We start from the raw sequence: 17234 nt of genomic DNA, 5'->3' as shown, positions 1-17234 counted from the left end.
GGATGCCTGTTCTCTTCCCAACCTTTTTAGCTCTGATTTCTACTGTAGTGACCCCCCTCAAAAAAGAGTTTAAACAGATTCTATTATTTTGAAGAATGTTATTCTGAAATACTCCATATGGTGTTCTTTATTGTGTAATTTTCCCTTTATCAGAGATTACTCTCTCCTCTGGGAAATACTACATTTTGAACTGTCTGGCAAGGCAGAATTGAACCACATGTGTGCTTTTTTCCTTCATGAACTTCTTTAAGGATATTTTCTTGACACACCAATTCCATCATATATTCATAAAAATGAAAAAAAAAGGTTCATCTTTGAACATTTGGAATTTTAAATTTGTTCAGATGAAGATCTGTCTTCATATTAAAATGAATATATGTTTCACAGATGGTATAGCTCTACTCAGCACTGAAGCGAGTAGGGAATTTGGTTCTAAAGACAAGTAACAAATCCTAATCATGAAAAGTAAATGGAAGGTGCATAGAATTGCTACAAATAGGAATATTCTTCTGCAAAATGTCATAGTGTTTTTATAACAAGTATAACACCAATTGCTAAACAGGTATCTTCTGTATAAGTAATGGGTTTTATAAGTGAGTTTTGGCCTAGTACACTTTGATTCTTCTTCCCGTAGAAGTGGTGACAAACTGTGCTCTACGGGGAATGGAAGGAACCTCTGACATTTTTAATAGCCTCTTCTTGCTTATAAAACCAAATTTACATAAGTATGAAATCTTTTAAAAAAATCTTGGTCAGGTTTTGCAGTCCTTGAAATTTTTACTTTTTTCCTGGCTGTCATGGATACATTTAATGATAATCTTTTCAGATGTTTAAAAACATTTTACATGTACCAAAAGTAAGTAGTTTTGCTAGAGGAGCAAATGCAAATATTTGGGCCTAAATAATCCCACCAAATTTTAGGTACTTAGAGGAGGTTTAGGAGCATAACAAGAAATCAAGATTGCTGGAGGCAATTTGGATTCCTTACCATCCTTTACAGCTCTTTCTTCATTCACTATAAAGGGAGTGGAGGTGGTCTCCTGCATGACTTGGCTGTCTCGCTTACCTTCCTGAAACTAGCTGGAACTAATCTGAGTTGCTGGTGAAATTTATTTTTCATAATATACTGCCTCAGGATTTTGAAACATCCAGGAGAATGTGCTGAGTATTGTAGTAGTAGTAGTAGTAGTAGTAGTACTTGTGTACTGCTTTTGTTAAATAAATTTAGAGCTAATTTCATGGGGTTTGTAGGTACTGTGTAACTAACAAACAACAGAGCAGCTCCTTTCCCTAGAGTGCAAAGGGCACTTACTGGAAATAACAATGTGCATTTTGTTCCTAGTGCTTACATGAAGCTATGAGACTGCCTGATAGGTGTCAGAATAAAAGTTGTAATTCCTGGATGGTTTTAGTCTTGGGATATGGTACAGTGTTTGTGTTTCTTGTGTGCAAAGTTAAGATTATTTTAGCAATATTTTTTCCAACTGGAGTTATAGATCTTGGATTTGTGATTTATTTTCCAGAATTTAACTGAATTTAAATCACCTCTGCTGCTTTCAAGGTTAAATTAAGTAAAGAAATGTTAAATTCCATTTATTGAAAGAAAATGAAATAAATCCCCAAAGAAAGTAGAGCTAGATTCTGCAAGAAGCACCATGGGCGGGTACTTTTTCCTTTGAAATAGTGGTCTCATCTGTTGAGAGACACTTTCCAGAGGAATGGTGAAGACTACTGTAAAACTTATCAATAGAACAGGAATGTATTTTTGTTTGTTTGTATGTTTTTTTTAAGTAGTAGTAGTAGTAGTAAAGGTTTTTAAATTATTTCTCTTGACTAAGGTATGGTTAAAGAATTCAGCTGCATTATTCTTGCAATTTTGGCTGCAGGTTACTTCCACTGCATTTCTTCCACTGCTGTACAGATTGTTTAGTTACTGTACTTCAGCAATACACCAAAAAAAGTCCATTAAAATAAACAAGAGCAATGATTTTCAAGATACCTACATGCAGACAGCTTCCCACTTTAAATGCAATGCTACTCGTGCTTTGGAATAACTTGTTGTTTGCAGAGGATCTGATGTGCTCCTTGGATTTTGCCAGAGGAGGATAAAAGGCTATTTTTGCTCTCTTGTAACTTGTAAGGGTTTTAATGTCCATTATTTATTAAACTATGAGCTATGGAACTGACTAGTAAAAGACCAATTCTTTCACTGACAACAGTAAGCTTTGAATCATATTAAAAAATTATTTGGATTATGAGTTCAAATTACCAACCTGCATTGCATCAAAAAAAAAAGGGGGAGGGGGGGAAGGTTTAAATTAGATATCCATTTGCAATTAAGGATAAGGTACTTCTGCATATATACAGATATACACATATTCACTGTGCATTCACCTGCATTTTCAATTACAGCTGAAGACTTGGTCCAGTACTTTTACATTTTCTATCCTGAAGTTTTACTTTCTTTTCTGTCAACTGACTAGCTATATTTCAGCTACAAAACCAGTTGTTTAATTGATTATTTCTTTAATGCGCCCTCTTTAAGCTGCCCATAGGCAGCTTATTGTTGAAGAATTCAGACATCCTATCAAATATGCACGCTAAGTTTGTACACATGCATGTATGTAGATCTTTGAGTTTCACTGGCTCACACTTTAAGCCTTATCACTGTTGTTAATCATTTGTATTGCACCATAAATACACGAAGTGCAATCTTTGTGCTATATAGTCCCTATAGTTATTTTTTATTAGTATTTCTGAAGTCATTCACAGTATGTTTCTATTTCATTAGAGTAATTGCTTTAAATTTTGGGTTTTTTTGGTTGATACAAGTAGTGTATGCATCAAGAATAGTGAGTTAGGATTTAAACACTCCTGTGGGCAGACCTTGAATGGACATTCAGAACTGTTTTTTATCTCACAAAATGCTGTTGACAGTTGGAGGTGATAATAGACAATTTATTGTGTGTTTTAATTATTATCAGTCACTGCTTAAGAATAGAAGAGGAGGAAAAGAAAAATCGTGTGTTCTTCTGAGAGTGTAAGCCTTCAAAGGTGAATTACTAGAGGGGAAGAGGAAGGGGGTGAAAAAACAGTGAGGGGTACCACAAAAACAAAGATGTCTCTTGATCTTGTAGTGTCTCTGAAATAGTAATAAACAAAAAGTCATTCCACTGGGCGTCACTTCGTTTTCTTAAAACCGTGTTTTGTAAAAGCTTGAAAGTTGAGGAGGGCTCGCATTGCCTTCAAATGATCTGAAATTACTCCTGAAGTATTTTTAGCAGCCTGTAAAAAGAGCAGTGACAAGCTTCTTTACGTGTTTTCTAAATGGTTATGTAGTCATTAAAATTCCAGGGACCTGAAGGCTGCTTGGGGTGCACGCAGCAGGATGGACTGCCTATCCTTTTGGTTTGGCAAAGAAATACAGGAAAAGCCAGATCCTCCACTTGCTCATGTTGAAGGCAACAGAGCGGCCAGAGACAGCTGGAAAAACTTGAGCGCAAATTTTGTTTGCGGTAAAGTTAAGATGACCAATTATTCTAGGATGACCACTGCTATTTTAAATGGGGAAAAGGTGCTTTTCAAATTGTTTTGGGACTCATAAAGGTTCCAGGCTTTTGCTTTATGGAAATCTGATTAGAAAGTTACGCTGAAAACCACTCCTACAGCAAGGTTCATAAATAATAAATATTATCTCTTATTAATCCATATTTTAGTTGAACTCTGGCTCGTGGCAAGTTGCTTCCTCAGGGAATGCAGGATTCTTTACAAGAGAAGGTGATGAGCCACAGTCCCTGAGGAATTAAATTATGAAAACAATCTTGGTTTCGTACATGCTAATATAGATCTGTTATTCCCTTTCCTCATCTATCACAACACGTTCTAAATTGTGGCTGATCTTTTATGCAAATAGCTGTCTTATTAGATGTTGTGGCTGTATGTGCTAATGTCTCCGTGGGTTTCTCGGGCGTTTGCTATCTAACCATCAAAGCGGTGGAAATGAATGATGATTACTGCATCTCTTTGAAGAACAAAGAGGAGTCGAGGTTCTAGATACGCGAGTTGGTGACACCGAGCCACGAGGGCAAATGTGAGCATCTCTGTGGCTCATATTAAATCAGGAAATAATTTTTGCCTTTATTTTCTTCTTGTATTTTATTGGCACTGCTAAAACTGCAAACATCTTTCACAGCTGATGTTTTGTTACAAAACATTAGTAGGCTATTGAAATTGCAAAAGACAAGTCAAAACAGTCTCTACCAGTAGTATAAAAAAGCCAAAAACTAGTTTTGCAGTGTAAAAATGTATCTGCGAACTCCTCAACCAGGTAAAAGTTCAAATGGTACTTTTATTGTCCACTCTTATTATTATGATGTGAACGTTATGTGAGAAATATAACTCAGTTGAGAGAATAGCTGGGAAGGATAATAGAGGGGAAAAAACCCCAGTGGATTACAGTTCGCTGCTGATGTGTTTTACATAAAATGGGAGTATTCTCTGAATTAAACCAAAGTAATGTACGGAAACATTAGAACACTATAATTGAGTTTTCAGTTCGGATTAAAAAATAATGGCAGTCTTTTGTACCTTGTTATTATTCCTGAATACCTTTAAAAATGGTTACTGACTTTGGAGGACCAAAGTTTATTTTATGCCCTGTGTCCCACACTTTAAATTAAGGAGCCTGGATTTGTCACTTGCCATTAGATGCCAATAATTCTTATAGAATAGATGAAAACAAAAGAAGAAACTTTGTGGTTTTAAAATGCACGAATAACTGGTGGGATCATTCCTGCAGCTATACTTTAAACCTTGTTTGAAGCTATGAAGGAAATAATGGTGGATGTTTAAGGTTGAGATGCTGACGGTAGCCCATTCAGCACTACCTTGGCATGCTTTTTGGCCCATGGTTTGGCATCGCAATGCCTTCAAGGGCTGCGCTTCCCAGACAACGTGTGTTGGCAGAGCCCGGGGAAGCTCATCTTACTGTAATGCAGCTGGTTCTACCTAGCAGAAAAGTAAAACTCTTGCAGATACTCCAAGGCCATGTGTGCACAATCTGCAGATGGTTTGTGGCTACCCGGGACGGTTCAGCCAAAGTTTGCCCTTGGCACTGTGCTTGCCAAGGCCGGCTGGGAAAAGGCAAGCGCTGGCTGTTGTGTGTCTTCTGCACTTGAATGGTAAATCTGACACTTCTGGAAAGTGTCCGTCCTCTTGTGAGCGCAGGGGTTGATGTTGGGATGCTTGTGTCCTAGAGGTGGTCAAATGGTGTGGCTTATCGTCACTATGATGAGTGATGTCTTCAGCCCAGCCAAAATGGTTGAAAACCAGTGTTTTGAGTAACAAGCGTGACTATAAAAGCCAGGTATATTTTGACTATGGAAAAAGAGGTGAAATGAGCATGTTTGTAGAATCTCACTGTATCTTTTGAGTGGCAGCCCTGTGAGGGGATGAATAAGAGACTATAAGTTTTTGCACATTCAATGGGTGTATTGGGAGTTTGCCAGAACACTACTCAGATGATGTTACATGAATGGTGTGGGAGCGCCAAAGTACCAAAAAGACCATCTTTGAATGAATGGTAGTGCAGTTCCCTGTGCAATCCTAGGGTCACCTTCTTGCGCTGTGCAATGCAAGAAGCTCATTCAAGAGTCAGGATGGTTGTTAACTGAACGCACTGGAGGTGATTTAAACTCTCAGTACCTTGGCTGAGAAGTGTAAAATGGGCACAGCCCCAGCTCTCATTTTTATTCTCCACTTTCTTTTCATTCGCAGATCTCTAGAGCCTGTGGCAGGAAGGTAGGAGAGTGTGGGGTTGCTCTGTTTTAGGTATCTGTTCCTCTCTTTTGCTCAAGGTGGCTGGGAGGTTGCATCTGCAGGTGGGTTTTTGGAGCAGTTACAGCTGTGGGTGCACACATGCCTAGTCCTGCCTCAGACCCCTGGGCGTCGTGTAAATGTGTTTGCTGACAGTAGAAGCAGCTCACAATACTACATTCGCTCCCTGATCTACTAAAGAAAAAAAATTATATAGGAATGTAATTCAGTGGTACCAAATGCTGAATTACAGTACAATCAGTTGAAATATTTTTTCTTTCTTTCTTTTTTTATTCAATCTAACTGGCATTCTGTAATGTTAATAACCCATGCAATGGGGAAAAAGGTATGTTTAGAATTATCTATTAGTCTCAGAATAGTGATGATTAACTCCAGTGTCTCATTGTACTCTGGGAAGGCTTATGTCTTTCTGTATAATCATGTAAATGTTGCTTGTTACAGTTTTTTCTGATGTTATAAATAATTGATTTCCTTAGGAATAATGCATTTTTTTTTTCCTAATACTGACAGTGATTTTTGGATTGAAAACGATGGGTAGAAAAGATGCCTCTACAGCAAGGACTCCTGTTGACCAGTACAGGAAACAAATAGGTAAGAGATCTGAAGAAAAGTTTGTGTGCTTAAAAAAAACTCTGTTTTTTTTTCAGCCAGACCAGTTAGTGTACCAAAATGTATTATTCCTCTTCAAAAACTTTGTTTTGCTTGTAAGTGGTGCAAAATAATGCACATTCCACGGAAACATTTTTTATATGCTGTTGACTAATTCATTCAGCAAAACTTTTTATGGAGACAGTGTTTTGAGTAACTTGATAAAGTCCGTGTTCTGTGTTTGGAAATAATAGTGAAATACTGCAGTGCAGCAGCTCCACGATGTTTCTGAACTGTTGGAACGTTCCTGATTTTCCTGTTTGTCGCTAGTTTAAAATACGGGCGTTTCTAACAAAATACTCTTCCTGCTTTGTAACAATTTTTGATACACTGAATGATACAGACCTTTATATTGTACAACAACATTTGTTCTCACACTAATGCAATGCTTTTAACATGTTCATCATTTATTTTCCTGGGTCTTTTTCTGTTCTTACCCATTGTACATGTAGGTAACTTGTATCTGAAGTATGCACATGCACACACATGTATGCAGACATGTACACTTAGACAGATACCCACATAGTAGACTCAAATCCCTATTTCTTTGCTAAATGCAAAGGTAAGTGACTTATTTTTAGAATTCATATATGAGGATTCTGTTTTTCTAGGTGTTAAATAATATTATAAATCAGACACAATATTTTTAAAGTACATATATAAAATGAAGTACCTTAATCTATACTCAGTTATATAACTAAATTACTTTGTTTTACAGTTGCTAAGCACCCACATCTGTGTTTAAATATGCAGAAAAATAGCAAGTGTCTGGGAAAAAAAAGGCTGTTTATAATGTACGTTCTGATGGTGAAAGAGCTAGGGGTATGTGAACAATCTTATTTTTATCATGTCTTAATTTTTTAGTGCTGCCTTATTATTTTAATATAACTGTTTTAATAGTCTTTTCTGCATTTAAAGTTGAAAGTAGGGGACTGTTTTCTATTTTATTTGTTTTAGATAGCTGTGGAATACTCTATATTTCCTAATCTTGGGCAATTTGTGTGGCTAACTTCCTTGTTTCGTTCTTCGAGATAGTTAAAAATGTGACTGAAAACTTCCGAGTACCTTTAAGGATGGGAAGCAGATATACTGGAAAAATGTTTAAATTGATGGGCTCCCTGCTTTTGTGCCATGTAGGTTTTGAGTAGAAAGCCTTGCAAGGAAACTATTACCCAGCAGAAGATGGCACCACAAATATTTCACCTAAATGGGTTTGGTAAGAAGTGGGAGCCCTCCAGCTCACCTTTGGGGCAACTCGTCCTGTGTAACTGGGTGTTTGGAGAGAGGGTGATTGCATCAGCTTTCTGGCATTTTTTCCGCATGTTTTTCATCGTGGTCACATCTTTTTCAGCCAGCTCCTTTAGGATTGCTTTTCTTCCTTTTGCGAACACTTTCAGATAACCACGGTTGTAGTTATTTTTTGAAGTCCTCTGCAGGGTGAAAGAGACTGGTGGTCTCCAGTGGGATGCCTGGAGAGCAGGCTGGGCTGTTGGAGGACCTAGAAGGTGTAAAGCTGCATCTAAGTATAAGACTCACAAAATTACCTCTTCCACAGCTTGGGTTATTTCTTGCACATTACTACCGTGTGGCACTGTGTTTACACATCTCACACCCATGAGACGCTAGGACCGATAAGCTGTGCCTTGAGCAGGGGAGAGAACACTGTGCTGTAGCAAACGGAGCGGGAATATTTATATTGGGGCCCAGCACTCAGAGGGATCCTGTTATGTAGCTGACTCTCCAGTTTCAGGCTAGTATGTTGTCTGAACAATTTGGCACCTTCCCTGTTACACGATGCAGCACTATGATCCATTGGGTACTGCAAAATACAGTGTCTGAGGGGGGTCATAATAAGCTCATTTTCCTTAGATGTGATGCATTGCTCTTAACTTGGCAAAAGCTAGTGTTAAAAATTATCGTAGGGAAGAATCTCACACTGGCAGGCAAATAAACTGTATAACCTAGGAGGTGTGTCTGTGATCGTAGTATTCCTTAGAGGACAGAGAACAAGAACTAAAATAGACTATCCACTGCCTTTTGCTCTGATGATGATTGTTTCAGCTCCCATTCTGGTCATTCAGTGATATAGCTACGGAGTTTGCCAATGGAAATTAGTTGTCTGAACTTAATGAATGTGAGGGGGGTGGGTATGTGAAAATTTATGGATATGGTTTTATACTTTAATGTTACTGGTCTGTTTGTGTTTTATGTATAAGAATTTTGGGCTAGTTTTAGGCCTTGTAGCTGAGCTTAGTGGAGCAATCCCTCTAGTCTCATTATGCCTTTAGGTGTACTATAGGACAAATAGGTGTATTATTGACAAATATTGTCCAATAAAGAACTTTTCTTGCCCTAATGAATATGCAAATCTTTCTTTTTCTTGCCATTACTTCTTGATTTTTTCATCTTATGTAGTTTTGTGTAAGTGATGATAATTCATCTGTTTATCACAGAATCACAGGATGGATGAGTTTGGCAGGGATCTCTGGAGGTCATCTGGTCCATCCCCCCTGCACAAGCACAGCTACCTACAGCCAGTTGCCCAGGACAGTGTCCCAGAAGGCTTTTGAGTATCTCTAAGGAGGGGAACTCCACAACCTCTCTGGACAACTGTTCCTGTGTTTGACCACCCTCAAAGTAAAAACTTTTCTTAATATGTTTTAGTGTGTGCCTGTTTCCTCTGGTCCTTTCACTGGGCACCACTGAGAAGAGCCTGGCTCTGTCCTCTCTGCACCCTCCCTTCAGGTATTTATATACATTGATGAGGTCCCCCTTGAGCCTACTCTTCTCCTGGATAAACAGTCCCAGGTCTCTCGTCCTTTCCTCATAGGAGAGATGCTCCAGGTCCTTAATTTTCACTCCTCTCGATCTAATTCTTCATGATCTGATTTCATTCAGGTACTTATTAGAAATTATACAAAAAGAATTTCCATTTTTTCTTAAAAAAAGTTCATCAAATAAGCCCTAGATTTACTTTTTCAGGGATGCTTTAGTGTGAGGCTGTTCATTAGAAGACCCTCCAGAATATGGAAGGCCGTCATGCTCCAGGCTCATCTGTTTTGGAGATGGACATTTGATCACCCTTTCCCAGACAGATTATATCTAGAAACAGTGGGCAAAGGGAGAGGCTGCATGGGGCCTGTCTTTAAAAAAAATTAATTTAGCAAACGCATTTTAAGTTCTAAATCTGTGCTTGGAGTGAATGCCATCCTTGCTTTCCAAGGCATTCAGTATCTATGGATTCTTGAAAATATTATGACGGATGCTGGCTGAACAGCTATCTCTTGCTGACTAATGCTGTGGTGTTATTTTTTAGCTCACGATTTAATATTTTCTAGCCTTGCTGGATAGAAGGTAACCAGATTGAAATGTTTTTAATACCTTTTTTTTGATGGAAAATGGCAGGCTTTAAGGAACAACATGTCACAAAGTCGTGTCAACTGCAACACAATTTTCAGTTAGATGTTTAGTGGAGTAATCTGAAATAAAAGCAGATTTTTAATTTCATTTTGTTCCAAGCTTTCTGTTTTGTTCTGAGTTTCCATACGGCATGCCACATGTTTGCCCTGTGCCACGGTTCAAGTTCATGTTGATCACTTCAGTTCAGCCTTTTGCCTTTTCCTCTCCTCCATGAGTGCGGGATCACTCGTGTCTTGTTTGCCACCGTGCTGTTAGCGGTTGCTGTTTGCTTCAGTAGCATTTTCAGAGGTTTTCCTCGGCATGGAGATTGATATTGCTCTTCTCTGTCAGCTGGCTTTCAGCCATCTCTCCAACCACCAGCCAAAGTTTGTCTGTAGTGCCTCTTGTTCAGCAAGTGCTCCGGTATCTGGCAGCGGCACTGCCTGTTCCGCAGGGAGCGGAGGCAGCCTTTTAGTTATCAGACCAAACTGGCACTGGCTTCATGAAGACTGTCCCCAAGTGGGACAGGGAACAACAGCAACAACCTTTTCAAAGTGCCTTAGACTGTGCCTGGAGGAGGGAGGATGGCACCGAGGGAATCTCTCCCTGTTCAGTTCCCTGTGAGCAGCTGAGACTCTGGAGGAGGCACGAGGAAAAGCAATTTTAACGCTCTTCATTCATCCATCTCTCACATGCCCAAACATATACCTGTAGTGCAGCAGCAAATGGGGCAGCTCTTCTGCATAGCGTTTCCTTCTTACTGCTGCTGTTTGTGCTGCTGTGCTTAATTTGCTGGGATCGGAGGAAAGGTGTGAGGCAGTATGCATCTTTCTGCATTTATGCAGCTTTGCTCTGCAAATGCTGTGAAAATAGCAACAGGTTTTGCACCATATTTGCTTTGTTTACTGTTATGTGTGCTTTAAGTTCCCAGAACAATTCCACATGTATATTTTCCATCCTCCTTCATCTGGTGTGTCGCTTGCTCGGCATGGAAGCCGCAGGATTTGTGGGTAGTGTTCATGACTCGTGTGATTGCGGGATCCTAAGCAGGCATACTGAGAGGATTATAGCATAACTAAAACCTGGTCTACAAATCAGGAATAGACATACTTTTGGCTCCCATTACTATTGTGTTGCTGTAGCATAGTTTTTCATGAGGAGAGGTTGTTTGCCAATCATTCAGCCTCCAATTTGTAGACTCAAAGGTCTGCTTATTGTCTGCTCTGCATCTTCTGACTTGCCAGCTTGATCCTTTAGCGGCTAGAGCTTATATAGGCATAGCCCAGGGGATCTCTGGAGTAAATGGGTCTCTTCACATCCCCCAGGAAGGAGTAAAAGTTATGAATGAAAATAAATTCTCTTTTTGTTTTGGAAAGCACAAGGTGCTAGGCTGAGCACAATGACTCGGTGGTGGAGGTGGTGCTCTTTGGCAGAGCACATGCAGAGCGATGGGGTAGTGAAGGGGACCGGGTGGGAGTGCTGAGACCCTGACTGTAGCAGTGCAGGAGCGGAGAGAGAACTACCCACCTGAACTAACAGATAAAACTCTGTGGGTAAAGTTGCCCCTTTTTAAAAACTCCTCAGTGTGGGAAACTGGCGACTCATCCAGGAGGAAGGCACCTCATCCTAGTGCCAAGGGTTACGGACCCACTGTAGCCCCAATGGAGGTGGAGAAGAGCTTGTCTCTCAGTGTGAGCGTGGTGGGCAGAGCTAGGCTCTGTTGTCTCCCAGCCTCCTGCAAAGAGTAGCTCAGCTGTTGGATGGGTGATTGCGAAGCAAAGCAGCCCCAGACTTCCAAACCAGGAGTCGTTCGTGGTAATACAGTTGCATTGACAATACGAAGGAATAGAACTTGGTGAGATGGATGGGGACTAGCGACAGCAAGAATGTCTCTGGGGTTCCCACCTCCAGCTACCAGCTCAGTCATGAGCATGGACCTGTTGGCTCCCTGTTTCCAGAGGGAAACCCTTCTTGTGGCACTTGCCATCTCCATTTGTCCTACTGCTGAAAGAAGTGTCCTTACTCTCTACCATCTCACCTTTTTCTCTGTTTTCCCCTATTGTTCACCTTCTCTATTTTTTTTACAGAGTTACTGTCCCTCCACCTTCCTTATCCTGAGTAGTGCCATTACATACTCAGATCAAACTGGCCGCTAACAGTCTTCCTTTTCAGCTCAAAACAAGGAAGCGTTACATTTTTATGCTTTCTACCAAATATATTGCATACTTTGAAGTAAAATGTGATTGCTTTGTTTTGGATCGGAAAATGTTTGTTATCAGCATGAAAATTTTAGATTTGCATTTCTGAAACAACAACAGCAACAGCAAAAAAGTTTGGACTGAATTTGTGCTGAAAATTTCAAAATTGCACCATTTGTCACAAAACAGGAATTCCTATGTCTTTTGTCTGTTAAGAAAAGGCGCAGGACCAAAAGGCAGTATTTGCACCATTGAGATTGCTCTCTACTGTCACAAGCAAAGGTGTAGCAGGACTGATGTCAATGGAATGAAAAATCTCCAACCTATTTTTTTAATTAGTTATCTCCCCCCCCCCCCCCTTGTTTGTTCCCAGTTATCTATTTACTGGGGGATAGGTAGGGAGGGGAAGAGTACAGAAACAAATACGTGCTGTTGTAAGTTGAGACAAAAAGGGAAGAGACCTCTCCTACTGTTTATTTAGAGTGTAAAAACAACCCAAGAAATGGGCAGTTCCAGTGAACGGCATGCCCTTTTTTTTTTTTTGGCATATGGAACATTACATTTACTCCCTTGAATTTTTCTAATAAAAATGTACTATTATGCACATAATAAAGTGAAGTAGGAAAAAACCCCATCTTTTGCTATTATGTGCAACTGTTGGCAAGTTTTGGAATCTTTTGCTATGCTGGGTTTCATACTTCACAGTGATATGCCAGAGATACCACATGTAGTCTCTTTTCCTTTGTTTGGGAGGAGGTTTTATGAAGAAAGAATTTCTTTGTCACAAAAACTGAACTAGATCTTTTGGTCAGTGATTGCTGTTTTGATTTCAGTTTTATGCCAGTGGCATCACTTCTTGGAAACTAAAGCAGGAGCAGCTGAGGAAAACACTTCTGTGAAGTGAAGCCTAGTCTGGCTGTACTAATTTAATCCACGTTTTGTGATGATTGGGATGTTTTAAAATATGTTCTGTGAAGGCTGATGATGGATTTTAAGCACATATAGTATGTGATCACTTATTTTTTAAAGTCCAAAGCAGTAAAGCTATATTTTATTGCCTTGGCTTAGAGCATAAAAGGTGATGGTAGATCTGGATATGTACTTGTGTTTGTATGGATATTATTTAGTTTTCGTCTACCGGGCAGACGCAGCCCCAGCCTGAGCAGGGACGGACGGGGGGGGCTGCAGAGCCAGGGGGCTGCAGGAGCGAGTGCTCACACCGGGCAGGGATGCTAAGGAGGAAGGTGATGTATCTAACTCTTGGCTCCCATCCCCTCTCCACAGCAAAAGCCTAGAGTTTCTCTGAAGTTGTTTGATTATGCTACTTTTACTATACGTTTATACTACACTTGTTTAGTACTTTTATACAGATGGAGGCTCACAGTCTGCTCTTTTTTTAATCTCATCAACAATATCACCATTTCACTCAGTGGAGTCGCTACGAATTTTTTTATAGGTGTAATGTAAATGTGTAAATGAAGGTGAAATTTGACATGCTGTTTCCAATTGCTGAACTTCATTGCAGCATGGTGTTATTTCAAGCACTTGCAATTCCTGTAAGGTACCTGGTGTCTACAGGGCTCTAGCAGTGATACATATTTGTGCTTGTACTTACTCTCATCTTCTGACCCATTCTTCAAGGGATTCATTTCTGCAGTCAAAAAAAATCAACCTAAACCAATCTCTTTCCATCCTCTCCAAAATACATAAAAATTTCACTGTAGACACATAAGCATGTATATATTACATTCAGAGGCAGAGCAGTTTAACATTTTTAGAAATTCTTTCACCAGGCTTTGAAAATCTTAGCTCGTATGTGTGAAGGGTGGACTTCCAAGTACTCGTATCTCAATGCAAATCTGTAAATCTAACTTTAGACACCCATTTCTAAAAAATCTCAGACTAATTTTTCTATGTATACAGTGTTCATATATATGCATTCTCTGTGCGTGGTGCATGAGCTTATATTTGTAGGTAATATTATGTCAATATAAATGCAAGGAGAGTTGGGCAGTGAACTACAAATCTGATTTCCTCTTACTTCATCGTAAGGCAGCAGCGCAGAGGGCATAAAAATGAAATGCCCAATGCATATGCATCTATCAAGGTATGCTTGATAGATGTTTAAGGTGGACATAATGCATAGCTGTAACTGCATTTCTTCAGTTACAATGCTATGAGATGTAGCACTATTTTTTTGGTGCAGTTCAATTTTGTCCAGCCATTGTCCTGCAATGGAGTGTGGCAGTTTGTTAAACTGCACTGCTCCTCCACTGTCTGGATGAGCAGAAATGAAGGCAGCAAGGAGTCTGGCGAGCGTTGCAGGGGGCACTGGTCTAAGAAGAAAGACATAGAGTCCCCTTGGCTCAATTCAAGGTGTTGAACGGAACGGGCTTTTGTATTTCATGCTTCAGGATGTGACTGTGCATTATGTAGTCCAGCAGGTATTGCACCTATTTATGGGCTTAAAAAATGTGTTAGATATCTGTGTTCAGGGTAAGCATGACCAAAGAACAGTCATTTGGCTTTTGTAATGAATTTGTTCACATTGGTGATTACTATCATGTGGTCCATTAATTGCACGTTGTCAGGGATTTCTGTAACTGGTTTGTATTAAAAATATTTTTTCAGTGGAAGCTTTTGCTTCTATTATGCCTTATTTTGGAAGAAAGTTAGGAACTGGCTACACTGTGGTTTTCAAGGTCTTGAACTATTTATGGGATTGTCTGCTGGGCTCTACATATTACTTGCAGGCTTTAAGTGTTGGATGGGAAATGAAGTAATAGGGCAGCAGGAGAATGATCTTAGTAAGCTTGAACTGCTAGAATGAAAATATAAAAAGGGAGTTGCTTAATTTGATTTACGGTTACAGAAAACACAGACATCATGCGACTAGCTTTTGCTTTTACTCGATGGTAAAGGCTGTTTAAAAATAAGCACTATTGAAAGTATTCACACATTCAAAGTTATTTTGAGATTTTTCATTTGTATAGCAGTTGGATCAGTACAGCAAAGCACCATGAAGTGAAGAGCTCTACAATAAGAAGTGGAATGTAGGAAATCAAATACTCTGCCCTGACTGAGTGCTCTGGTTGCAGTTAATAAATTTACAGATAATGTAAGGCAAGTTGCTAATCTGTTGTTTAATCTCTGAAATACTTTGCTTGAAATCTGGTCCTTGTCATCATTGCAGCTACGTAGATACTCCATTTACCATGGGACCGACTGAGTGAGTTTTGCTCTGCCAAGCTATTGGTACTATTCTAAAATAACTCGCATATTAAATAATGTTTTCAAGAGTTTTGACTGCCTGTTAAATAGGAAAGGTGGAAAAAGCCTGCCTTTTCCCTATTTTATTTTCTATTAATAAACTTATCACCATATCTGCATTGGTGCTGTAAGATTTGTAGCAATGCTGATATCCTTGATTGTAATATTTGGTTTTTCATTAACAAAGTAACAGTAATTTTAGAATGCATGGGTTTTTTTGTTAGAATTAATTTTCCTATAGTATGTTAACCAAATGCCTGTGGGCTTTCTTGTTCGTAAGAATTGGGGTTTGGATGATCTAGGGTGTGATAGGTAAGAGGATGTGACACAGCTCGTCACTAAATCACTTGTTCAGGTTCAGCCTAGGTGATAGTCATGGGAAGATGGTAACTGCCTGGCAGATGTTGGGTGGCATTTATGATGCGATGTTTGTGCATTCAGTTCCTAGTGGAGAAGTGTTGAAAAACATCATTATTTGTTGGCAGTCAAAACAGAGAGGAGCTGGATAATGAACTAGCATATGGAGCGAAACAGTGTCTCAGCATTAGACATGGTCCCTTCAGCTCAAGGTTACAGCATACTGATGAGAGCGTGGCCCAGATTCGCTGAAGCTGTTGTAAGTCCGAACTCGGAGGGTACATTAAATCCCTCAGCTTTGGACCTCTTGAGCATAGTGCTCGTGTTGACCTGCCTCTTAGCAGCGCTGATTAACTTGGCCATGATGCTGTGTATTATGGCAATGCATCTCCGGGTTTGAAGCGGGCGTGCACCTAACCAGTTCACGTTGCATCACAGGCAGAATGAGTGTGCAACTGTGTAGATCTGGCCCGAGGGACCTTCAGTCACTGTCACTGAAGAGCTGGAAGAAGTTTTAAGTTGAAGTAGAATGCAAGTGGGGCCTCCTAGGAGTTTTGCAGGCATTGAGTGGGGATGTGTAAGAATCATCTGTGTAGGCTTCTGTTCTAGCGGGTGAAAGGTCTGAGTTTGGGCTGGTGATTCATGTCTGCCCTTGTAGGTTAAACAAGCCTGGTACTGCTTTCTGGCACAGAGACCAACTGGCATCAAATGAGCCTGACCATACTGTTGAACTCTTTTATCCCTAAAACAGAGTGGCTGCTTGCAAACTGGTTATTGAAAATTGCTCCGGGCCCATGTTAACTCCTGAGCCATGTGCAGGAATGGCTTGGGAGAGGGCTACTCTGGTCGCAAACTGTGCCTGGGACTGTTGTAACAATTGGAGTGTGCAGACCGTTGAATTCCAGTTCCTGTTAGCATTGTATAATATATTGGTACACCTGCAAACAGATAGCCAGAGGGTACAGTTTGACATTACAAAGTGACCTTTAGCAACCCCTACCTCTCTCTACTTGTTCCTGTCACCATGTCACAGTGTATACTATACCATCCTCTGGGGTGGCACAGCTGTTTGTGTACCATTTTGATCCAGCTTGAAGAAAAAGATGTACTGGGCAGTTTTTTAGTTGAATCAGTTCCCTGATCTACTTTATCATCTGGCTGCATGCACTAACTGAGCTAATCTGCATCAAAGAGCAGGGATGGCACACTGCAGGGACTGAAGCATGTGGCAAAACTCAGGCCAACAAGTGCCATAAGCCAGTATTGCTGTTGAACGTATTGCAAAGCCAAGACACACCTCAAGTGAGTCTAGGAAGAATCTTTATTCCGTATAACATGCAGACTGAACAGATTAGGAGGTGTGAGAAGGATTTGCTTCCTGTGTAGGCTTCCCCCAACTTCTTAGAATCATTTTAGATTACAGTCCAGTGGCCTCTGTAGGTTAGATCAGTCCTACTGGCTGAATTACTTTATGAATAACTATGATAGTTTAAATGCATGTATTTTTAGAGGTATTTTACACTGTCT

General features: G+C 39.9%; 1 protein-coding gene across 1 annotated transcript in view; it reads left to right on the top strand.

Annotated features, from left to right (window-relative positions):
* The first annotated feature begins 6348 nt into the window (after positions 1–6348).
* The window catches only part of TRIQK (triple QxxK/R motif containing), a 39647-nt gene continuing 28761 nt past the window's right edge, over positions 6349–17234 (top strand). The window contains exon 1 of the mRNA XM_009703607.1: positions 6349–6426. Coding sequence (XP_009701909.1) covers positions 6366–6426 — 61 coding nt within the window. The 5' untranslated portion in view covers positions 6349–6365. The remainder of the gene's footprint in view (positions 6427–17234) is intronic.

Source organism: Cariama cristata, unplaced genomic scaffold (genome assembly GCF_000690535.1).
Source record: "Cariama cristata isolate BGI_N322 unplaced genomic scaffold, ASM69053v1 scaffold31800, whole genome shotgun sequence".
Lineage (NCBI taxonomy): Eukaryota > Metazoa > Chordata > Aves > Cariamiformes > Cariamidae > Cariama > Cariama cristata.
This window is presented reverse-complemented; position numbering and strand designations above follow the sequence as displayed.